General features: G+C 39.7%; 1 protein-coding gene across 1 annotated transcript in view; it reads left to right on the top strand.

Annotated features, from left to right (window-relative positions):
* The window catches only part of CFAP58 (cilia and flagella associated protein 58), a 94,340-nt gene that overhangs the window by 36,229 nt on the left and 37,367 nt on the right, over positions 1–20,744 (top strand). The window contains exons 10-15 of the mRNA XM_045191300.2: positions 1,557–1,718; positions 2,653–2,799; positions 7,411–7,551; positions 8,758–8,981; positions 11,567–11,678; positions 14,495–14,599. Coding sequence (XP_045047235.1) covers positions 1,557–1,718; positions 2,653–2,799; positions 7,411–7,551; positions 8,758–8,981; positions 11,567–11,678; positions 14,495–14,599 — 891 coding nt within the window. The remainder of the gene's footprint in view (positions 1–1,556; positions 1,719–2,652; positions 2,800–7,410; positions 7,552–8,757; positions 8,982–11,566; positions 11,679–14,494; positions 14,600–20,744) is intronic.

The following is a 20,744-nucleotide window of genomic DNA, read 5'->3' as shown; positions in this document are numbered from 1 at the left end:
AAAATATGGAAGAACACACACTAGATTGTTAACCTGGTTACTGTGTGCATTGATGAGGGCTGATGGGGGTTGAAGGGCGAAAGAAGGTCCAAATAAGTAAGGAAAAGAATATAAATGCATGTTTCACATGCATATACTTATTTTAAATGATGGCACATGGAATTATGTACAAAGAGGTACAATTAATTGTAAAAGGAACACAAGTATATCAAATCAATAGACCCAATAAGAAAAAAAATGCTACAAAATAATATATGCTGAAAAGTCACTTTCTAAAATTTAATCCCATCTCTCCTTAATTGTAAGTCCAAGAAAACTTGGAAAGGTGTTTATTTAAAGATATAAAGGATAAATACATTAAACGCCAGCCGTCACCGACTCTGAAGGAAAAACATACCACAGGGTTTCTCCAAGTGCATTTTCCAGAGCATTGATTTCACAAGTGAAATGAGAAAATTCGGCACTGCAGTGATTTGGGAACATGTTGCTCATGGATAGCCCGCACCCGAATCAAGGAATGTCAGCATGGCAAAATCTGAGTTCTTCTTCGACCTTGAGGTTCTAGGCAAAATACCTCTTTTTCAGAGGAACCTTCCCTTGGCCGTGTTATTTCAAGTCCATCCCATTCCTTTCATCCTCTATCACACTGCTCTGTTTATTTTCACCCACTGTACCCAATCATTAAGAGAACTTCATCGAAACGCAATGGCATCTTAAGAATTTTCTCCTTGCGTGTTCTAGTTCTATGTGTTGTTTAGACCCGAGTTCCACTGATTGAATCCGTCTTTCCTCACTAACCTTTTTCTACTTAAGAAATTTCTGAAGAAGTTTGTCCATAAAAAATCAGTTTCTGTGGACATTGCAGCCAAGAGTCACGATTATGTAATTCCCACTGTGTGGATTGCTTGAGAGGCAGAGGCAGTGGCGCTCTGTGGAAATTGGCGCCTCGGTTTTCCACACCTGCCAAAGGAGGCAGTCATGCTTGAATCTCCTCTTTCCTACGAGTGTCTGGTGCACAACGGAACACATTTTTATAAAGCCCTTTGAGTTTCCCTGACGGAGTGAGAGTGATGTTGGCAAGACAGTGTTATGATTGCTGTCAGTGTTCAAAGGCCACTTTCCTTTCTTGTGTTTACTTTACCAGGATGCATGTGTGGCCGAACAGCTAAGTCATCTCTGATCTTTCTAAGTGCTCTGTGTTAAGATCTGTTTAAACCTGTGCCTTTTTTTCCTTTCTTTTTTTGGTAGTTGGGGTGATCAGGGAAGGTTTTCAGAATTGAAAGAATTCCTTTATCCTCCACTCCCCTTGTGAATACAAAATAACTGTGCTAAGCCTTCATGCTTGAGCAGAACTCCGGAGTAGAAAAAAAAATGTATGTTTGCCCCTAAGCAGCTGCGTCGAATTTCTGTGTTGTATCTCAGTGATCATAGCCATAGCCAGATTGGCTGATGGCTGGCATTTCTACTAGCTGCCACCCTACGATAAAAATCTCTGCGTCCTGAACTGATGATTACAGATGGGCTGTTTGACCGTCTTCAAATACTTTCTCCGCCAGGTCCTCCTGAATATGGAAGACATAAAAGTCCGTGAAATGCAGATTTTTGACTACAAAAAGAAAATCGCTGAATCAGAGACTAAATTAAAACAGCAACAGAACCTGTATGAAGCTGTGAGGTCGGACAGGAACCTGTATAGCAAAAATCTGGTTGAAGCTCAGGTAAAGAATATATTTATTTCTTTACATTTTGATACCTTCCCATCCTGGCTTTAAAGCAATTTCTGTTATCCTGATGGCAGAATTTAGAATAGATCAAGGAAATAATCTCGTGGAATTCATTTATGCAAACCTCTAATATTATTTGAAATGGAAATGATATAACTTGATAGGATGTGAAGATCATAGTCCTGCTTTTAATTATTATGTAGAATTGCCATTCTCCTGTTTCTAATTTTAAAAATGCTAATAGCTGCTGTGAATCAGAGGGGAGCAGCTTACTCTTGTCATTTAATTGCAGAGCTTTGCTTTGTAATCTTTTAGTTCTAATGTTGTGTGGTTCCAATTCCTCTCTTGTAAAACTATGAATAAAGTGTGTGTGTGTGTGTATGTGCCATGTTCATTATGCATACTTTGTATATATCTCATAAGAATATTTTGCGAGTTCATGCTGTAGAGTACTTTGAGGTTAATGCCACAATAGACTGTATTTTGTCATGTATAATGCACATTTTTTGCCCAAATTTTTGAGGCGAAAATAAGGATGCATATTATATATGGGTAGTACTAATTTTTTATCCATATAAATGTTTTTGATTTTTTTTAATGCTTATATGTTAAAAGTATAACTTTAGAAAGCAATAATTATATCTGTATGCAAAATAATATCCTGGAATATGATAATCAGTTTTATATATAAAACATTGAATTAAAATATTAAAACAAAAGTTTTTTTCCTTGACAGTTTGGGCTGAAAATATGGGTGTGCATTATATACAGGAAAATACGGTACAAAGGAATGGCCGAGTTGTAACTATTCAGGAGACCACTATTTTGAGAGCCTCCCTTAGAAGATCTTGAATGTGTATTGAACTTCCATAGAGACAGTGTTGTCTATTTAATTCATTTTCAAACATTTCTCCTTTCATTTTGTTAGGATGAAGTAACAAAAATGAAGAGAAAATTGCAGATTATGACCCATCAGGTAGATCAGCTGAAAGAAGAAATCTCTGCCAAAGAGTCAGCACTTGTGAAACTACATCTGGAACAGCAGCGGATAGAGAAGGAGAAGGACACCCTGAAGGTACAGATCTTATACTCAAAGTGATGGACCAATTGTCTATCTATCCAACCCACTGGGGCAGGCTCTGCACTCACTGAAGGCAACAAGGAGCAGGGAGGACAGCCAAGGCACCGGGAAGATGGGCTCTGCCACCTCCAGATCAGGCTACCTTGCAGGGGGTGCTCCTAGGTAAACAGGGGAGGAGGCCAGTGGAGATGCACAAGCACCCAGTTCACCAATGCTGGCTTTCATCACATCTGCGGAAGAGAACCCAGCAGGTCAGCAGTGCCCAAGCGGTCCTGGAGCATGCCGGCCTTCCTCAGGCCCTGCACGTTCACAACCCACGTCCAGCTCTTGTGCTCACACCCAACCCTCCCAAGTAATGCTCTGTTCAAAAGATTAATTGTTACCCCATAATGAGCTTTGAGGTGGAACTAACTGCCTTCTACAAATTCTACTTTAGAATAAGCAATGTCCTATGCCAAGGAGCAATTATTCCTAATTCTTTAGAGTTTGATTTTGGTCAACATTTGTTACATTCATGTATTCCATCACCAGGTATCTACACATACAGCTCCAAAGAAGCATCGTAATAAAATAAAATAAAATAAAATAAAATAAAATAAAATAAAATAAAATAAAGTAAAAAAAAATAAAATAAAATAGCGATAGGTCCTGTTTTTCTGTTCTGGTCCAGCAGAGCTGGTGCACATTAAAGATGATTAAAAGCTCCTGCTCCAGAGAGTCTGCTCGAAATGGGGAATCCTGGATCTGGGTAGCTTTGGGTCATCAGTTATAGGAAGATGATTGCTTTGGACTTGCTATGAAACTATGATACCTTTTCCCTCAGCATTTCCCATTAAGGCAAAAATGAGTAAAAGAAAAAGGATGCCAGCTTGATTTATTATTTGGGGTTATCCGAGGGTGACTTGCAGCGGTGCTTGGACTGGATAATTCTGGCCTATCATTGAGCCCATTTGACATTCCATAGGAAAATATGACAGCTCAAATGTTGAGTTTGAGCCTCTTGACTTTGTTAGCCTCAAATTTGAATCATGTTCCACACAGGGGTCTGGATTTCTTGCACCTGAAATTCACAAACCAAAACCCTGGAAGAAATGGCATATTTTCTAGTATCTTTGCTCCAAGACCCATTTAACTTATTATTGTGAGTTCTATGAAGCCATGTGGGTACCTAACCCTTTCACTTGTTTGGTAGACCAGGAGATGCCTTTGACAGGATAACCCAATTTATTACTTCTCCAGGCCAACAGACAAGCAGTTGTCTATACTAGGTCATCCCCATTCTCATTTATCCCCCTCAAAAGAAAAAAAAAAATCTTGCTCCTTTCACGTTTCTTTTTCCTTTTCAGTTGCTACCAGGCTCTACTAACTCCTCAGGATTCTAGTCATTGTCAGCACATTAAATGGTTATGACAAAATGTCCGTGGTTCTCTGTAGACGTGGCTGCACCTGCCTTCATCTGCCCATTCTGTCCCAGTGTTGTTTCATTAGCACCGAAGGAGCCGTCTCATTGGAGAGTCTGCCTTCTAGTCCTAACAAGCCCCTGATTCTGTCTCTGCACCTCCCAATCATCCCACGTCAATCTGACAGCACTTCGATTCTTGGTGAATAATTCAACGGCAAAGTCTCCATGTCCAGAGCTCAGTACCCCATTAGTGACTAGCTTTAGGGCACCACATCCTTTTACTTAGTGGACTGGAGAATGACATAGATGGGGACTGTCACAAGGAGAGAGAGAGAAAGCCTAATTATGCTCATGGCCAGACGGCTTCATGTGGTGCTCTTCGTTTTGTTAGATGTTAACAGTTGGTTTCTGTGAAACCCAGTGAATGTTGGGGTCATGTATGAACAGATTAAACTCCCACAAGCATGGTTCTGGAGATATGATTTATGCCTGTAATGGAATTAGATGATAACTATTCCATAAACACCTACCACAGAATGGTCTAATTATGGAGGCAGTGACTAAAAGTGTGTCCAGCCATTGTGTTACAACCTCGCACCTCCAGAAACACTTTGAGAAATGCCGATACCTTGGGCTCCACCTAGAACATTGCTTGATGGGTGTTTGGGTGCAGTGCAGTTGTTACCACCCTTTCTGGGTGAGACAGCTCAGATTTATAGCTGCTAAATGCATTAGACCCAAGGTATTTTGTTGATGTTAACATTTGCTGCCAACATCTAATGCCACATTTTGTTTACAGCCCATAAATTTGTGACATAAGGAGACCATTCAGAATTTTGATATATGGAAAAAAAAACCCCAAGCAATGCCAGACGCATGAATGGTTTTACATTCTAGACAGGTAGTTTTACACACCGTTGATTGCATTTTAATATAACAGGGGTTTCATTTTGTTCTGCTGATGGATTCTGATCAGCTCTTGGCACTCAGGAACAGAGAATTGAATGTTGCACATCTGGGAAAATAAAAGTTTTATTAAAGAAAGCATGAGCCAAGCAGGTATTTTATTGCTGTCTTTGCTGTTACCTTAAATGATTGTAGGAATAGCAAGGCTGGTTCTTCAATTGCTTTCCTAATAGGCAATCCCCCAAAGTGGTAAATACTGGACCAGATCTTTTCTCAATAAGTATTTCCTTTTGCTTATCCCAGGACCAAAACATATTTCATGAATGAACAAACAAAATGTCATAAGAGAAGCCCTTCGTTTTATAGTAGCTGACTGCATTTAGTTTGTATATCACACATTACTAGGTGCGCAGTATCTTGTACTGTTTGGATAAGTTTGAGGCATGGAGTTAATAACTCTTGATCTTCACGGATTAGAGGCAGACCTCAAAGAGAGTTGGGTTGGCTCACAGGCACTTGTAAATATGGGGATTTTTAGCATCCCTGTGATGTTTCTGGTTGGGTGAGGGTGGGGGTGGTTCCCAATACTTCTTGGAAGGAAAAAATATTACTTTTTCGCTGTCATTTGCTGATCTACAAGCCATTGAAAGGCTGAAACCTTAGTAATATCTTGTCAACTCCCTCGTGATTCCTTGCATGGGTGAAAGCAGATCTCTCCTCCAATTTGTTTCTTCTTGTGCTCACCTGGTGTGTGATACCACCTGTCTTTCCAGTTTGGGCTTGGACCCTCTAAAGACATATTCTTCTTTCCTCTAATATGGATACCTCTGTGGCTCCCTCTTGCCTATACTCTATAGTATTTGATCTCCCAGGCCCTTTCCAGGCTGGCTCAGCTGTTTATCAGCCTTATCTCCTGCTGTTCTCTACCTAACACTCTCATCCAGCCACAGGGGATGGTTTGCTGACTGGTGAACGTATTGGGTACTTTACAGTCTGCCTGTACTCTTGTTCCCATGGGCCTGACTGTTGACTACTTTCTCCATAAAACATACCTATCCATTTTCAGAATATTTGTCAACTGCCAAGGCTGTGACTGGCTCTTCCATCTAAACACCAGGCAGAAATAGGAACTTGTTCCTGTGGACTCGTATGTCCTTTTTCACACTGTACATAGCATTTCCACACAGTGTGGTTGGTTATATCGTCCATGATGGGGAATCCCTCACATCTTGCTCATCTTCTATATTTGACTTGGAGCTATTGTGTGATGATAGCTTCAGAATCTAAAGAACTAGGTTAGAGCTCAACTCTGTTACTTTCCAGCTGTGCAACTTTGGGTGAGTTAATTTGTTTTTCTTTGTCTCTGTAATTGCATTTGTAAAATGGGGATAAGAGTAGCTATGCAAAATACCTAATATCTTGCCTACAATATGTAGGTCACAAATAGACTTGTGGAAATGAAGTCAACATATTCTTTGATGAGAGCCATTTTCCTTCTGAAATTTAACAGACCATAGCATCCTTTCTCCATCACCCTCACATCTTTCATGTAACCTCAAGAGCTTCATGATCTGACCTCCCCCAGGATATTTCCCTGACAACCCCAGTCCTCTGAGCTCCTGTAACATCAACTCATTGTCTTTGTGACAATAAAGATATGGAAACATTATTGCCTGGACTTGCTAATATTTGTACAATTCTTGTATATCTTATCTTCTCATCTATATTAGAAGCACCTTGGCTGTAGGATCTGTATATCGTTTGATACCATGACATCTCTTCTGTTCCACCAAGATGTTTTGGAAGCTAAACAATTGGCTGGTATCTTTACTAATTTAATTTTTGTTTGAAATGGGCTTTATTTCTGTAGTTGATATGCTGGTAGTATTCGGACCATTATAGGAGCTGGTACCTGCAAGGACCCCTCTCCCCATGCTCACCCCCACATTTTCTCCTGCACTATTCTGTGTGAATTCTCCTCATGTTTAGCTGGTAAGAGAAGTGCTGCTGAATACCAATGAAGCCCTGTTACACACATATAGAAAAATGATGGAAATCTCCCAAGGGCACAACTCATAGAATAAACATGATCACTATAATGTGCGTTGCTCTTCTTTACAGGCTGTGTGTACATGCATGTGTATAGCTTGTTTTGCTTGTGAGAGTGATCAAACCGTGTTAAACAAAACATCAGAGGAAAGTGTGAGAAGTACACTGTACATCTAATTCTGGGCCCTGCAGTCCTGGTTTGTGCTGTTACAGAGTGAAATTTGTCCATATCTTTCATTTTTTGTCAGGCTGAGCTGCAAAAGCTGAGACAACAAGCCCTGGAGACCAAACACTTCATTGAAAATCAAGAAGCTGAAGAGAGAAAACTCTTGCGAATTATTGCTGAGGCTGATGGGGAGAGGCTGAGGCATAAGAAAGAATTAGACCAGGTAGGAACATTTTCTCACTAGGCCTGTAGCTCATCAGCCAACACAACTGTTTGATTCAACTCTTCACAAATCCTTGTTCTTCTCTAAGCTTTTCCATTCAGTTTATGGGAGGAAGAGCAGTAGCAAAGGCTCATCTTCTGTTGATTAATTATGAAACATTTATTCAAGTCATATCTATGAGCACTTACTGTGTGTCAGTCACTCCTGTAGACACTGGGAATACATGGACCAATAAGAACACAAGATCCTGTCCTCAGGGAGCTTATATTCTAGTATAATATAATTGCTCACATATAATTGCAATGAATAATTACATAATTTGGGGGGTTAGGAACTTATATGCTTTCAGAGATCTGGCAGGTTAAAAAAGAAGTGGCCAGTGTAAGACAGTAAGGAGTGGTAGAAGTTGGCAAGAGCTAGCCCACTAAAAGTCATTCAAATTTAAGCATTTATAAACCAGTGGGTTGGGAAAAAAACAACCAAACACCTATGGGCCAAGGATTATTGGATTATTAGTACTATGGATTATTTGTTGTACTATTTCTCTTTCTTTTTTAAAATGAAAAATAGAGACATTGACTGAAGAAGGTATAAAATACAGAAAACATTGTACATAGGACAATGACACCTCAGTCCCCTTTGAAGGAGGCACCTTGGGACCTCACACAGTTCTCTCAAATACCATCAGCTGCCCCATCATATTTTCTTTTCTTTTTTTTTTAAAGATTTTATTTATTTATTTTAGACAGAGGGAAAGGGAGGGAGAAAGAGAGGGAGAGAAACATCAATGTGTGGTTGCCTCTCATGCACCCCCTTCTGGGGACCTGACCTGGCCCACATCCCAGGCCTATGCCCTGACTGGTAATCAAACCGGTGACTCTTTGGTTCACAGGCTGGCACTCAATCCACTGAGCCACACCAGCCAGGGCCTGTCATATTTTCCTAAATCTCATCAATGGTCTGAAGTCTTTTCCCTTTCAAAGGTGATTTTAGTTTTGGGAAAAACTAAAATCTAACAAAACTGCAAACCCTCATGAAAGGAGTACAGTGCCGATTGTCTAGCCAGCTGTTTCCAGTGCCCCACCCACTGGGTGCTAGCACAGGTGGGCATTGGCTAGATATTCATCAACCCAATGAATGCTGATGGCGTCATGAAAAATTCGACCTTCTGTCCTCTGGTGGCCATATCCTTCCCTACCTCTCTAGGTCATCAGTGAGAGAGACATCCTCGGGTCGCAGCTGATTCGGCGCAATGATGAGTTGGCTTTGCTCTATGAGAAGATCAAGATCCAACAGTCCATACTGAATAAAGGCGAGAGACAGTACAACCAGAGGGTGGAGGACATGAGAATCCTCAAGCTTGAGATCAAGAAGCTTCGTCGGGAAAAGGTCATTCTTGCCAAGAGTGTGGCGAATGTCAGTGAACTCAGGTAATGAGAGACACCTTTGAACTGAGGCACAGCAGTCTATGGGGAGTGTTGGAAATGACCTTGTGTTCCTTTTGTTGATCATTGAGGTCTTTAACAAGTTGTATAAAATAATTTTTTATGTGTTGAAATTATTAGCAAATAATAACAACTTTTCCATATTTCAGAATCTACATTTTGCCCTTCTATGTCACAAAAAATGAATTAGTTCCCTTTCAGGGGGAAATAAGGGAGTGCAAAAAGATTTTTAAAAAACTCTATTCTGGATTTAAAAAAAGAAATTTCAAGTTGAATTACAAATACAAACTAGTTATAATTCAGGAAAAAAGTTCCCATGAACTCTTTAGACTTTCTTTAATAAGACAGTACACAAGGCATGGAGCATCAATATTTAAATTTAATTCTGGTAACATTTACACATTTTTTCTTGGAATTATATACAGAATGAAAGCAGGGTGGGGGGAGGAAATTTAATTTTATCACTATTTGAAAACTCTGTTTCCTTAGAAGGCAGCCAAATTTTATACCTCACTCTTGATTTATCTTCTTCAGCTTTCACTTTAGCTTAGTGCGCCTTCTTCTTGCTTTAAATCTTGCATTATACAAGATGTACTTTCCCTTTGGGAAAACATCACCATGTTTTATATAGGCAATTGCAGGAACCAAATAAGAGGCTTGGTGTTTTCTTAGTAACTATCTTTATTCCCCACTGGCTTGTAGATGAACAATACCCTTAACAACCTTGGGACAAGGACACAGTTTGGATTGCTTTCTTAAATTCATCAAATTAGAAAACAGTTTTGATATTTAGATGTAGTGAATATCCTCAGGAATATCAAGGGAAGTTGCCACTACCAAGGGTGGATCAATACTCTTTTTTCTAAGAGTTGCTTATATTTCAGATGATGAAAGTAATACAAATTCATTGTAGAAAATATGGGAAATGAAGAAAAAATACAAAGAAGGGATTAGAAAAATTGCTCATAAGTTTACTGCCCAGAGATATGTGCCATCATTGGCATTTTGGAGACAAATAGATTCATTCTTAAGTAGCTATTGAATGATCTCGGAGACCATCAGTAAACTTACCAGCCACGAGTCATTTTTATTGCCTATACAAAGGACCAAATTCTACCCATTCCTCACCAATATTGCTGGTTTGTTGATAATAGATTTTATTTTTCTTTTCAATGGGAAAACAACTTAATAAAGACATTGGAGGCAAGCAGGCATGGATTCCAACCTCAGCCTTGCTACCTACAAGCTGTGTGACCTTGGGAAAATCACTTAACTTCTCTGAGTTTTAGACTTGTGGTTCAAATTAAACCTGAAAACAAATGTAATGTGCCTTCCACAGGGTGTAGCACGAGATAAGCTGGCAGTCACAGTAGCTAATACTCTTGCCTTCTGCGTCTGATGACACTCTAGAATCTAAATAGAAGTGTTAAAAATGTGTTTTGAGTCCTGAGCAGCTTGTTTTGAGCTCCCTGAGGAGTGAGCACCATGCAGTTAATTCTAATGGTTTGTCTTGCTAATGAGGGGAAGTTGTAGGATTGGTTTAAATGAAGCAATTAAGCAGAAGAGATGGTTTAGTATTGGTAGTCTGCACACTCACAGCAAATGAGGACAGAAAGTAATTCCTTATTGCCCATCCTCATTGCCCCTGTCAATGCCAGTGCTTGCCTCTTCTCTACCCACTAACAAAGCCTCTTGTTCCATGGGTGGCAGCCAGATCACGAGGTACTGTGGATGGCTGTGGCACATTACCTACTAATTAGAGATTCCTGCAGATTTTAGAAGTATATTTGAGCCAGAGTTAGCCCTTCAGGACTTTTTCAGCCATCTATGTAGTTGCGGAGTACCAGATAACATATCACTCCTGATTCAGTGTTTCTCAATGCTGGCTGCACATTAGAAATTACCACTAGGACTTAAAAACCTACAAAATCCAAGCCACATGTAAGACCGATTACAGCAGAATCTCTCTGGGAGTAAGGGCCAGGCAAAAGCATGTTTTCAAAGCTCCCCTGGTTATTCCAATGGGCAGGTAGGGTGGCTGATACCCTGGCCTAATTGGTGTTAGGTTGTCACCCAAGCCTCAATATCTTGAAGTCAGGTGCCGTACTTTGTGGTGGAATGTTGTAGGTTCTCTTGCTGCTACTGTAGAGCCATTTAGAAACATTAAAAAGTATATTGAAATTCTTGTAATTCAACTTCTCTGTTCTTTTCATATGCTTCTAAATTCCTGGATATCCAGAATCATGATTCTGAAGTTCTGGTACCCACCCTCCTCCCTCCCTCCCTCCCTCCCTCCCTCCCCCCCCTTCCTTCCTTTCTTCCTTCTTCCCCCCCTCCTTTCCTTCCTTCTCTCCCTCCCTCCTTCCCACCTTCCAAAAGCTAAGGCTGAATTTTCAGCTCTGCGAGAATTGGTATCTGGTTTGGATTAGGAGGCTGGTATTAGTGTTCACAGAAGTCTCCTTAATTCCAACTTTTTATATAAGATGTTAGTGTGTATGTAAAACCACATAAAGATATGATATTCACATGGGTGGAGAATTCCTTTGCAAAAGGAAGTGTGTCTTATTCAGGCAGGAGCTTTTTCACATGCAAAGAGAATTTCTGAAGGAGAGGACGCGATGCCGAGCCCTGGAGGAGGAACTGGAGAACCCCATGAACGTGCACAGATGGAGGAAGCTCGAGGTAATGTGTGGCAGAGCCTTCCTCTCACCCCCAAATCTCTTCTTCTACCCCGCATGGCTTCATATCTAAAGCACAATGAAAAGCATGGTTTTATTCAATGCTATGCAAATTGTTCCCTGAAATGTAAGGCTGGATCAAATGCAAACTGAGTTCCCAGAACCAGATGGTTCACTAGGGGTTTGTTTAAAAAGTCTTGGACAGAATCCTTTCTGCCTGAAGAATCCAGTGGAAACTGTGAACTGGCTGCACCAATTGGGATTTTTCTCCTTTGGGTAGTTTTTGCTCAAACAGTTGTCCTGGGCCTACCTGTTCGTCTTGGATAGTTAATTGCCTCTCTTCTTCAAACAGCATCTTCAAACATCTTTCAATTGGTCTTTGCATCTTTTTATTTCATGCAGGAATAAAAAAAATATGGCTTTTGTGATCTGACCCTCTTTTTGAAGGACTAGCATTGTGTTAGCCAAACCCTTTCTCTTAGGAACTTGGAAACACAGCTGAAGTCCCATTGGTAGGTGATGGATAATAGAGGCATACCTCCTTTTATTGCACTTCACGAGTGTTGCTTTTCCTTTTCCTTCCTTCCTTCCTTCCTTCCTGCCTTCCTTCCTTTTCTTTCTTTCTTTCTTTTTTTTTTTTTTTTACAAACTGAAAGCAAGACCCTCCACCAGCTAAAAGATTAAGGCTTGCTTGCTTTCTTTGCAATACACGCTTTGTTATGGTGGTCTGGACCAGAACCTGCAATATCTCCGAGGTATGCCTATAAACCTCCTATGTTACTTGATGACTTCCTGATAGACATTATCACCAGCACTGCAGATAACAGTTAAAAACAACCTCTGCTGATTCCGGAGAAACGTGGCCACCTCCTCCTCTAGTTGTACCCAGCAATATGGGCAACAGGAGGGGCTTTGAGTCGATCAACAGTTAGGATTTGGGAGTTTGTGTGGGGTTTTTTTCCTTTTAATGAAGAAGGCATTACAGATAATGCATTATAAATTATTATATAAACATGAGGCCTGAATTTTAACAACATCCAGTCTTGCCAAGAGAACGTATGTGCCAAATGTAGGCACAGTGTGTGGATATCACTTGGCACTGCTTGGTATTTCTTAAGCAAAGTCAGAGTTAATAGAATACCTTTCTCCTCGTTCTTTTGGACCCTCAGTTATTCCTTTTCAAATACCAAGAGTGGTGCAGTTTACTAAACTAACAATAATAAGGATGTCTGGGGAAGTGGAGCTGATGACTTTAAATCCATTTCCTGTCACGTTAGTTTATTCCATGTGTTTTCAGGCAGGTATTTAAAGTTTCCAATTGCATGCCAATTTTTATTTAAAAAATTAGAAAATAGAGATTCTGGGAAGCAGTTGAAAATATTTAGCTTCTACATTAATTCAAAATGTCAATACAGTTGAAAGTGAAGTTTGGGCTCCAAGTCTAGAGGGCAGAATATCAATTCATAAGTGTAGATCTTGTTTGAATTGCACACAGCTAGGCATTGGAGGTGCACCGGAGCATTACGGGTTGATGACACCCTTTGAGAGCTGAGAGCTAAATGCCACGGTCATGTTCTGTTGTCAGTTATTAGCAGAAGTCCACGTCCTAGAAACCGTCCCCATCTTAGGCTGTAATGAGTTTTCTTGTTGAGATTATCAAAGCAGAATCCTGAGGCTGAATGAATTAGGGAACCCTGTCTCATTCCCATAGAAATGGTGATGATGGTAGGGGAGCCTCAGTGCATAGTAATTAGAGCCTGGCATATTTGGGCTTGAATCCAGCTCTGACCCTCCCCTGTGTGGGTAACTAACTTAATCCTCCGAGCCTCAGTTGTCTTTTCTGTAAAAGGGGAAGGTGCATGCTGTCTCATAAGGCTGTTGTCTGGCTAAAATCGCTTAATGTATGAAAAGAACTTGGCATGGTGTCTGGATGGTAGCCAAGAATCAGACATCATGCATAATAACTATTATTATTGTGTTGTTATCAGTAGTATTATTTCCCTTGGTGGAATAAACATATTCACTTTCCATTTATTGGCTAACCACAGTCAATAGATAGGACATTAGCCAAACATCAGTCTGGTTTGGTGATCATCTCCTCTGTTATTCATACTGGGTTGGCCAAAAAGTCTGTATGATTTTTTCCATATAATAAAAAACATACTTTCATTTTCACCAATAACTTTATTGACTTGGATATTTTGAGTATGTCAGCTGTCTCCCGTGCGGTGTAACAGAATAACATTGATTGCTCTCAGTTAATGTCTCGATTTGATCACTATCTACTTGAGCTGGTCTACCCGACTGCTGTGGAGCATCATCCAGCGAGAAATCTCCAGCAGGAAACTTCGCAAACCGCTTTTGATATGTTCGATCAGTCATCTCCATACACTGCACAAATCTTTTCTTGTATGTGTGTTTCAGTTGCTTTCTTTAACTTCTTGAAATAATGAAGCATAATATGATGAAAATGTTGTGTATGTTCTTCCATCTTCAATATTAAAATGGCTACAGAAAAATTCACCAGTTTTGATAAGTGTTTTTAAATGCAGGCTGACATGACAGCTGTCACAATACAATCTAACAAAATTGTTTCAAATGAAGTTAAAGACAACTAAGAGCTACTAGAACCATCTTACAGAAGAAAACAACCAAACAAACTTTTTGGCCAACCCAGTATGTTTTGGTTCCTAAATCTCTCTGTACTGGGTCTGCAGGTGTGCAGTGGATTTTGATAAAACAATAATTCTTTTGCATAGGGACCACGGTGCTTTAAAACTGATGGTGTCTCAGCTGCTTTATTTTGTTCCCCTTGCACAGGCCAGTGACCCCAGTACCTATGAGCTGATACAGAAAATTCATATCCTGCAGAAGCGTCTCATCAGCAAGACGGAAGAGGTGGTTGAGAAAGAACTGCTCCTTCAGGTAGCATTTTCATTTTCTGTACTGATTGAACATGCGTACTTTCCCAGCTCCACCATCTCCAGGACTGTGTGTTTTAGAATTAAGTTATTTGGCGGTGTTGCATGTCCCATTTTTAACTGTAGATGGCAACAGTGACTCACACACAGAGAACAAACAACCTGATTAATTGGCCTTTTATGCTGCCATTACTGAGGTTTCAAGAATTCTGGATAGTAAGTTCAAGGCTAGAGTTACTGCATTGGGAAATGTGAGCTTCCCCCCACCCCAGCTTTGCTACAGTTCTACTTGTTAGATTCTTTTAAATACTTTTCTTCATAGCTTCACATAATGTAAAATGCTATGATTTTGATTTTGAAAATTAGCTTTCCCATAAAGCACAACATGTCCTTTTGAAGACTGTAAGAGTGAAATGGAAAGAAAAACTTCTTTTTGAAGATTTTTAGGCAGTTAGTTATTCTGCAGCAATCAGGAATAGTACCATCCTTTTAGGCCTGTGTCTTTGCAAATACCCATTGTCACCTCCACTAGCATCATCATGCCAGGTACTGTGCTGGTGGCTTTACCTGCCTTGTCTCAGTTCCTCTTCACAGTTTGGGTAGGGCGGGTGTTGTCATCCCCAATCAGTGCATGAGGAAGCTGGGTCCCAGGAGTTTAACGTGGGACAGAATGTAAGCTCTGGTGTTAGATGGCCTGGGCTGGAATCCTGCCTCCGCCAGTTCCTAGCTGTGTGAGGTTAATGTCTCTGCGCCCGAGGTTCTTAGTCTGTATTATGGGATGCTAACAGATGTGAAAAGGCATGTTGTGAAGATTGAAAGAGTTTAGGATTATGCTTGGCACATAGTAAGTGTCTAAGAAATATTAGCAATTATCCTTATTACTTCCTTTTTAAAAATATTTATTTATTTATTCATTTTAAAGAGAGGGGAAGGGAGGGGGCAAGAGAGGGAGAGAATCACGGATGTAAGAGAGAAACATCGATTAGTTGCCTCTCGTATGTTCCCTGACTGGGGACTGAACCCGCAACCCAGGCATGTGCCCTGACTGAGAATGGACTGGTGACCTTTTTCTTTGTGGGAGGATGCCCAAGCAATTCAGCCACATCGGTCAGGGGACAATTTTCTTTATTATTTCTAATTCCAAAGCATGTCATCTTAACTACTGGGTTACCATAAGTAAGATGAAGAAATTCTGTCTAGGAGCAAGAGGCTTTTGCTCCTTCTCTTTCCATTCTGTCTTAAAAAAGGCATCTTCCCTGAAGTGGGATATACAGTAAGTAGCGTTTCAGAGTGCCAATGTGCTGAGTGGCCAGCAGGGATGTTCCTGGAGTAGATGAACGTGGTAGTTAAGAGGACCAACTGGAGAGTCAGATCCAGTCTTGAATCAACTCCATTTCTTTCTATTTCATCACTTGGGGAGAGTTACCTAAATTCTCCAAACCTCATTTACTCCATCCGTTAAATTGGTACAATAATACTCAGTTTCATTATGGGAGGAAGGTCCTCCCACCAGAGTATATGACTTCAAGTTCCTGTCATAAGAATAATGGATTAGTGCATGGGCACCGAGGTCCAGCAGCCCAGGGTTGGAGCTGTGATTCCACCATTGCCAGCCACGTGCCACACCCCCAAGGCCATGGTAAGTGTCAGAGTGGGCATTCAAACGAGGCAGTCCACTCCAGAGCCCAAACTTTCTACCACTTCATCATCCTGCCTCTCCAGTTAGTATCACCTTGATAGTTTCAAAAAAGAACCACATTTTGGCCCTGGCTGGTGTGGCTCAGTGGATTGAGCACTGGCCTGCAAACCCAAGAGTCGCCAGTTCAATTCCTATTCAGGTCACATGCCTGGGTTGTGGGCCAGATACCCTGGTGCAGGGCACACAAGAGGCAACCACACATTGATGTTTCTCTCCCTCTCTTTCTCCCTCCCTTCCCCTCTGTCTAAAAATGAAAAAATATTTTAAACCCCCCCCAAAACATTTTATGTTTTGCCAAACCTTTCTATTGTGTGTTTCATATTTCCTTGACAGCTCTAACTTTATTATTTTCTTTCTTCTGTGTACTTTGGGTTTATTCTGTTCGTTTTCTAGTTTCTTAAGATTGATGCTCAGCTCATTAATGTTCAATCTACCTTTCTAATACAAGCATTTATAGCTATATAATGTCCTTTAAATAATTTCTTTAGTTCCTTCTCATATGTTTTGAAATATGGTATTTTCATTTTCATTTTGTTCTAAATATTTTCTTTTTTCAGAATTGTTTCTCTTTTGAGTCAGTCTTAAAAAATATCCACTACTTCTCCTATGGTAGTTAAAACGACACAATTTTAAATTTCCAAATAGTAACATGTATATGTTACTTTTTATTATTTTATTATTTAAGAAGTTATTTTTTTATTATTGATATCTCACTTTTTTGCACAGTGGTCTGTATTGTATTGATTTTTGGAATGTGTGGGGACTTGGCTTTGTGACCAACTGAGTGGGCAGGTTTTATAGCCGATGCCCGTGTGCTTGCAAAGGATGTGAACTCCGTCAGTGTTCAAACTCAGGAGTCTGCATGATGTTCACCGATCAGCCCTGCTAATTGTATCCTCTAAATCTGTGTCTCTCCTCCTTTCCTAATTGTTTTTTTCTTCTTATCACTGAAAAATTGTTTGGAGATTTGTCTGTTTCTCTCTGTAGTCCTGCCTTTTTTTTTTTTTCTCTAAGTACATTTTAGATTATGTTCATAAGATGAGTAAAAGGTATGTATGATTTTTATTTCTTCTTGGGGAATTGTTTCTCTAATATTATATAAGAATCCTTAATTCTTAATGCGTTTACTTATAACATTGCCTGATAATAATATAGCCCAGGTTTTTTTAAACATAATTTTTCTATAATTTTTTAGAAAAACTTTTGGTGTCCTTATGTTTTAGGTGAGTCTCTTACAATAAAAAAAATCCAATGTAATATCTTTGTCTTTGGACTGGTGTGTTTAATCTATTTATATTTATTCATAGTTTTAGGTTTATTCCTATCTTCTCACTTTCGATTATTTACCCTGACATTTTTTGTAGTGCGGAAGTCTGTTGTTGCTTTCTGTTAGATTGCGTGTGTTTTTAAAATTTTTTTCTTTTTTCCCCCAGCTGTCATATCTTTCTTCTCACTACTCCCTATTCCCTTTTTCCTGATTTATTTATTTATTTATTTTTGAATAGTTACCATCACTCACTGTTATTCATTCATTCATTCATTCTCCCACCCTCTCATGGATTTCCTTAAACATTTAGCATGCATAGTTAACATCCAGTCTGAATAAACCTGAAGTTGATCAATATCTTTATCCTTCCTACAAACAACATGAAGACTTCTGGTAACATGGAAGAGCAAAGTGACCTTTGCACATCATGCTCATAAATTGCGACTAAGGGTGGGTCTCAGAGTCAGAAGCAAAAGGGAGTGGTGGGGACTGCAGCACATGGGGGCTGCAGCACATGGGGGCTGCAGGTCCCGTCTCTGGGGAGCAGCTCTCCCAGTATTTGTCATCATCATCACTATTTTATATAGTCAATAAATATGTATTCAGATTTGCCAAGACGTCTTCCAGTTCTTTTGTTTTCTATTTTGTTCATATCTCTATTTTTTCATTTCTAGGTCCATCTCCTTTTTGAAGTACATCCTTTCATTGTTCTTTCAGTGATGAATTTTTCAGTAGTTAACACTCTCCTTAGCTTGTCTGAGAGTGTTTTCAGTTTGGTTTTACAATAAATGATTAAGTTGAAATCCTATTTTCTATTTGCATTTTGAAGATGTTAGTTCTTTTTATCAGCTTCCACTGATGCTATTGAGAAGTCTGCTGTTAGCCTAATTATTATTGCTCCTTTTAAAAGTATCCTGCCTTTTCTTCTACTTGAGTATTAGAGCTTTTCTTTGTCTTGGGTGTGCTGGGGTTTCAGCACAACACATTTAGTATGAACTTAGTTTTACATACTGTGCTTAGGACTCACTGTATTTCCTGAGTCCAAAGATTGCTGTGTCTTTGAACAGTCTCCCCTTTATTTTCTCTGTTCTCTCCTTCTGTAAATCTTTGATACTTTTTTCTCTTTATCTCATGTTGCATTTTTCTCAGCTTTGTAACATCTTGTTCACTAAATCTTTCTTTAGGTGTATTTATCTGCTTGCTAATAGCCAACCCATCAAGATTTTATTTTCAATACTTTCATTTTATTTTCTAACATTTCTTTTCCACAAGTCTTTGTTGGTAGTGTCTTCAGCTTATGCTTTATTTCTTCCTTTATGTCTTCAATTAATTAATTTAAATATTTTATAGTTTTCATATGATTATTCTGTTACTTGAAGGTCTTGGAGGTTTTTCTAATTGTTTTTGTGATTGCTGATTTTTATTTAGGGTAGATCTTCTTATGTTATGATTTTGGGTTGTGAACTTATTTTCAGAAAGGGTCTATTTATGGGACTTGAACTGGTCTAGGTTCATGGTATATCTTTTCATTTATTTTTGTGAGGTGCCTAGGAGATATCTCTTGCTTAGGATAATTTTTTTTTAGGTTAAATTCTCACTTTGGGGCTTCCAGTACAACTCAGCAAATGAATATTAGAACCCCAAACTCTAGTGATGAAAGATCCACCAATACAAATTCTCTGGGTAGCCAATTTTTTTTCCCCCACCCAGAGCCCATGAGAGCTAGTTAGGATTCCTCGTGGCCTTCCTGTCCCAATGGGTGGACTTCTGTCTATCATCTCTTTTTCACAGAGGCTGCAACCCTTTTAAGTCCCCAGCGTTATATGGAGGAGTCTTAGTACCAACTGCTTACTCCACATGGGCCCAGCACCTCACCTTTAGTCTCCTGTGGCCATTAAAATCCAAGTGTTTCGTTCCGTGAGTCTATCTCCCTGTCCCAATCAGCCCCCAAGGGACAGCTGCAATATCTATTCACTGATATAATATGAACTTCGCTCTCTGATTTTGACACTTGAGGACCAATTACTTGTGAACTCCATTTTGCGATTAAACAGATGTGTTGTTCTATTCAGCATGTCTAATGCCTTGTAGACTTTCGTGTTCAGGTTATTTAGTCTGCCATTCTCCTTTGCTCTAATCGCTAGTTTTCTCATCCATAAAATGGGGAAAATCATCGTACCTACCCACAGAGTTCAATATGTTAATTAAGTACACATCAAGGTTTGTCAGAGTGCTTAGATATCATTAACATTACTATGATGATTATTAATATTACCGTATTAACCACTGATCAGTTTTTACATACCCCAAAGTTTAGTACCCTGCCTCATTCCCTTTATTCAGGTTCTTTCTGTTGTTTGGTTGGGCGGCTTGTACATCCCCAGAGAACAAAACTTATCTTGGTGAAGCCCCTGGTGCTCCATGGAATTTGACAGTTTCTCATTTTCATCTGTTCTGCTAAATTATTAGAGAATTTCTCTGCACTCACAACAGAACATTTTGTAACTGGGGAAATTTTCGGTTGAATTCTTCTGAGTATCAGGACATTGTTTAAATGATTATTTAATCTGTTTTATGGTGATGAAGAGATCCCATCATTTCCCAGCGGCAGATACGATGGAAGCCTCTTTACCCCCAATAGATTGTGAGGTCTTTGTGACAATTTCTCTCTCTAACCCCATTGCCTGGTACGGTGCCAGGCACACAGTAAGTGCTCAGGAAAGATGGACAGGCTCTGTGCCCAGGCAACTTTGACTCACCCTTGAGGTCTTAGCTTAAATGTTTTTTCCTCAGGGCAGGCGGTTGGGGGCCTTCTTCCTTGGTTAGGTCTCTTAGTAAATGTTCCCATACTTGACTTCTCTTTTCTATCACTGATCCCACTTGTAATTAGTGAAATAATTATAATTATGTGTTTAATTACTCTTTCCTGATAGACCATCCACAAAGGCAGTTCCTGTGTCTGCCTTAATGATCACTTCATTCCTAGTTTCTTGCACACAGGTAAATATTGGTTTAGTGGCTGCTTAAATGTTGGAAGAATGTTAATGTTGGTCCCCCTGTAAGGGTTACGTCCTATAGTCATTTACGTTCTGTCTTTGAGCTCTGAGAGGTCATGGAAATTCTTCTTCCAGTTGCCTTTGCATGTGTTTTGTCATCGACTTCTAGCTCTGCAGGAGTCTGGAA

This window comes from Desmodus rotundus, chromosome 4 (genome assembly GCF_022682495.2).
Source record: "Desmodus rotundus isolate HL8 chromosome 4, HLdesRot8A.1, whole genome shotgun sequence".
Classification (NCBI taxonomy): domain Eukaryota; kingdom Metazoa; phylum Chordata; class Mammalia; order Chiroptera; family Phyllostomidae; genus Desmodus; species Desmodus rotundus.
The sequence above is the reverse complement of the archived record's forward strand: the minus strand, read 5'-3'. Positions and strand labels throughout refer to the sequence as shown.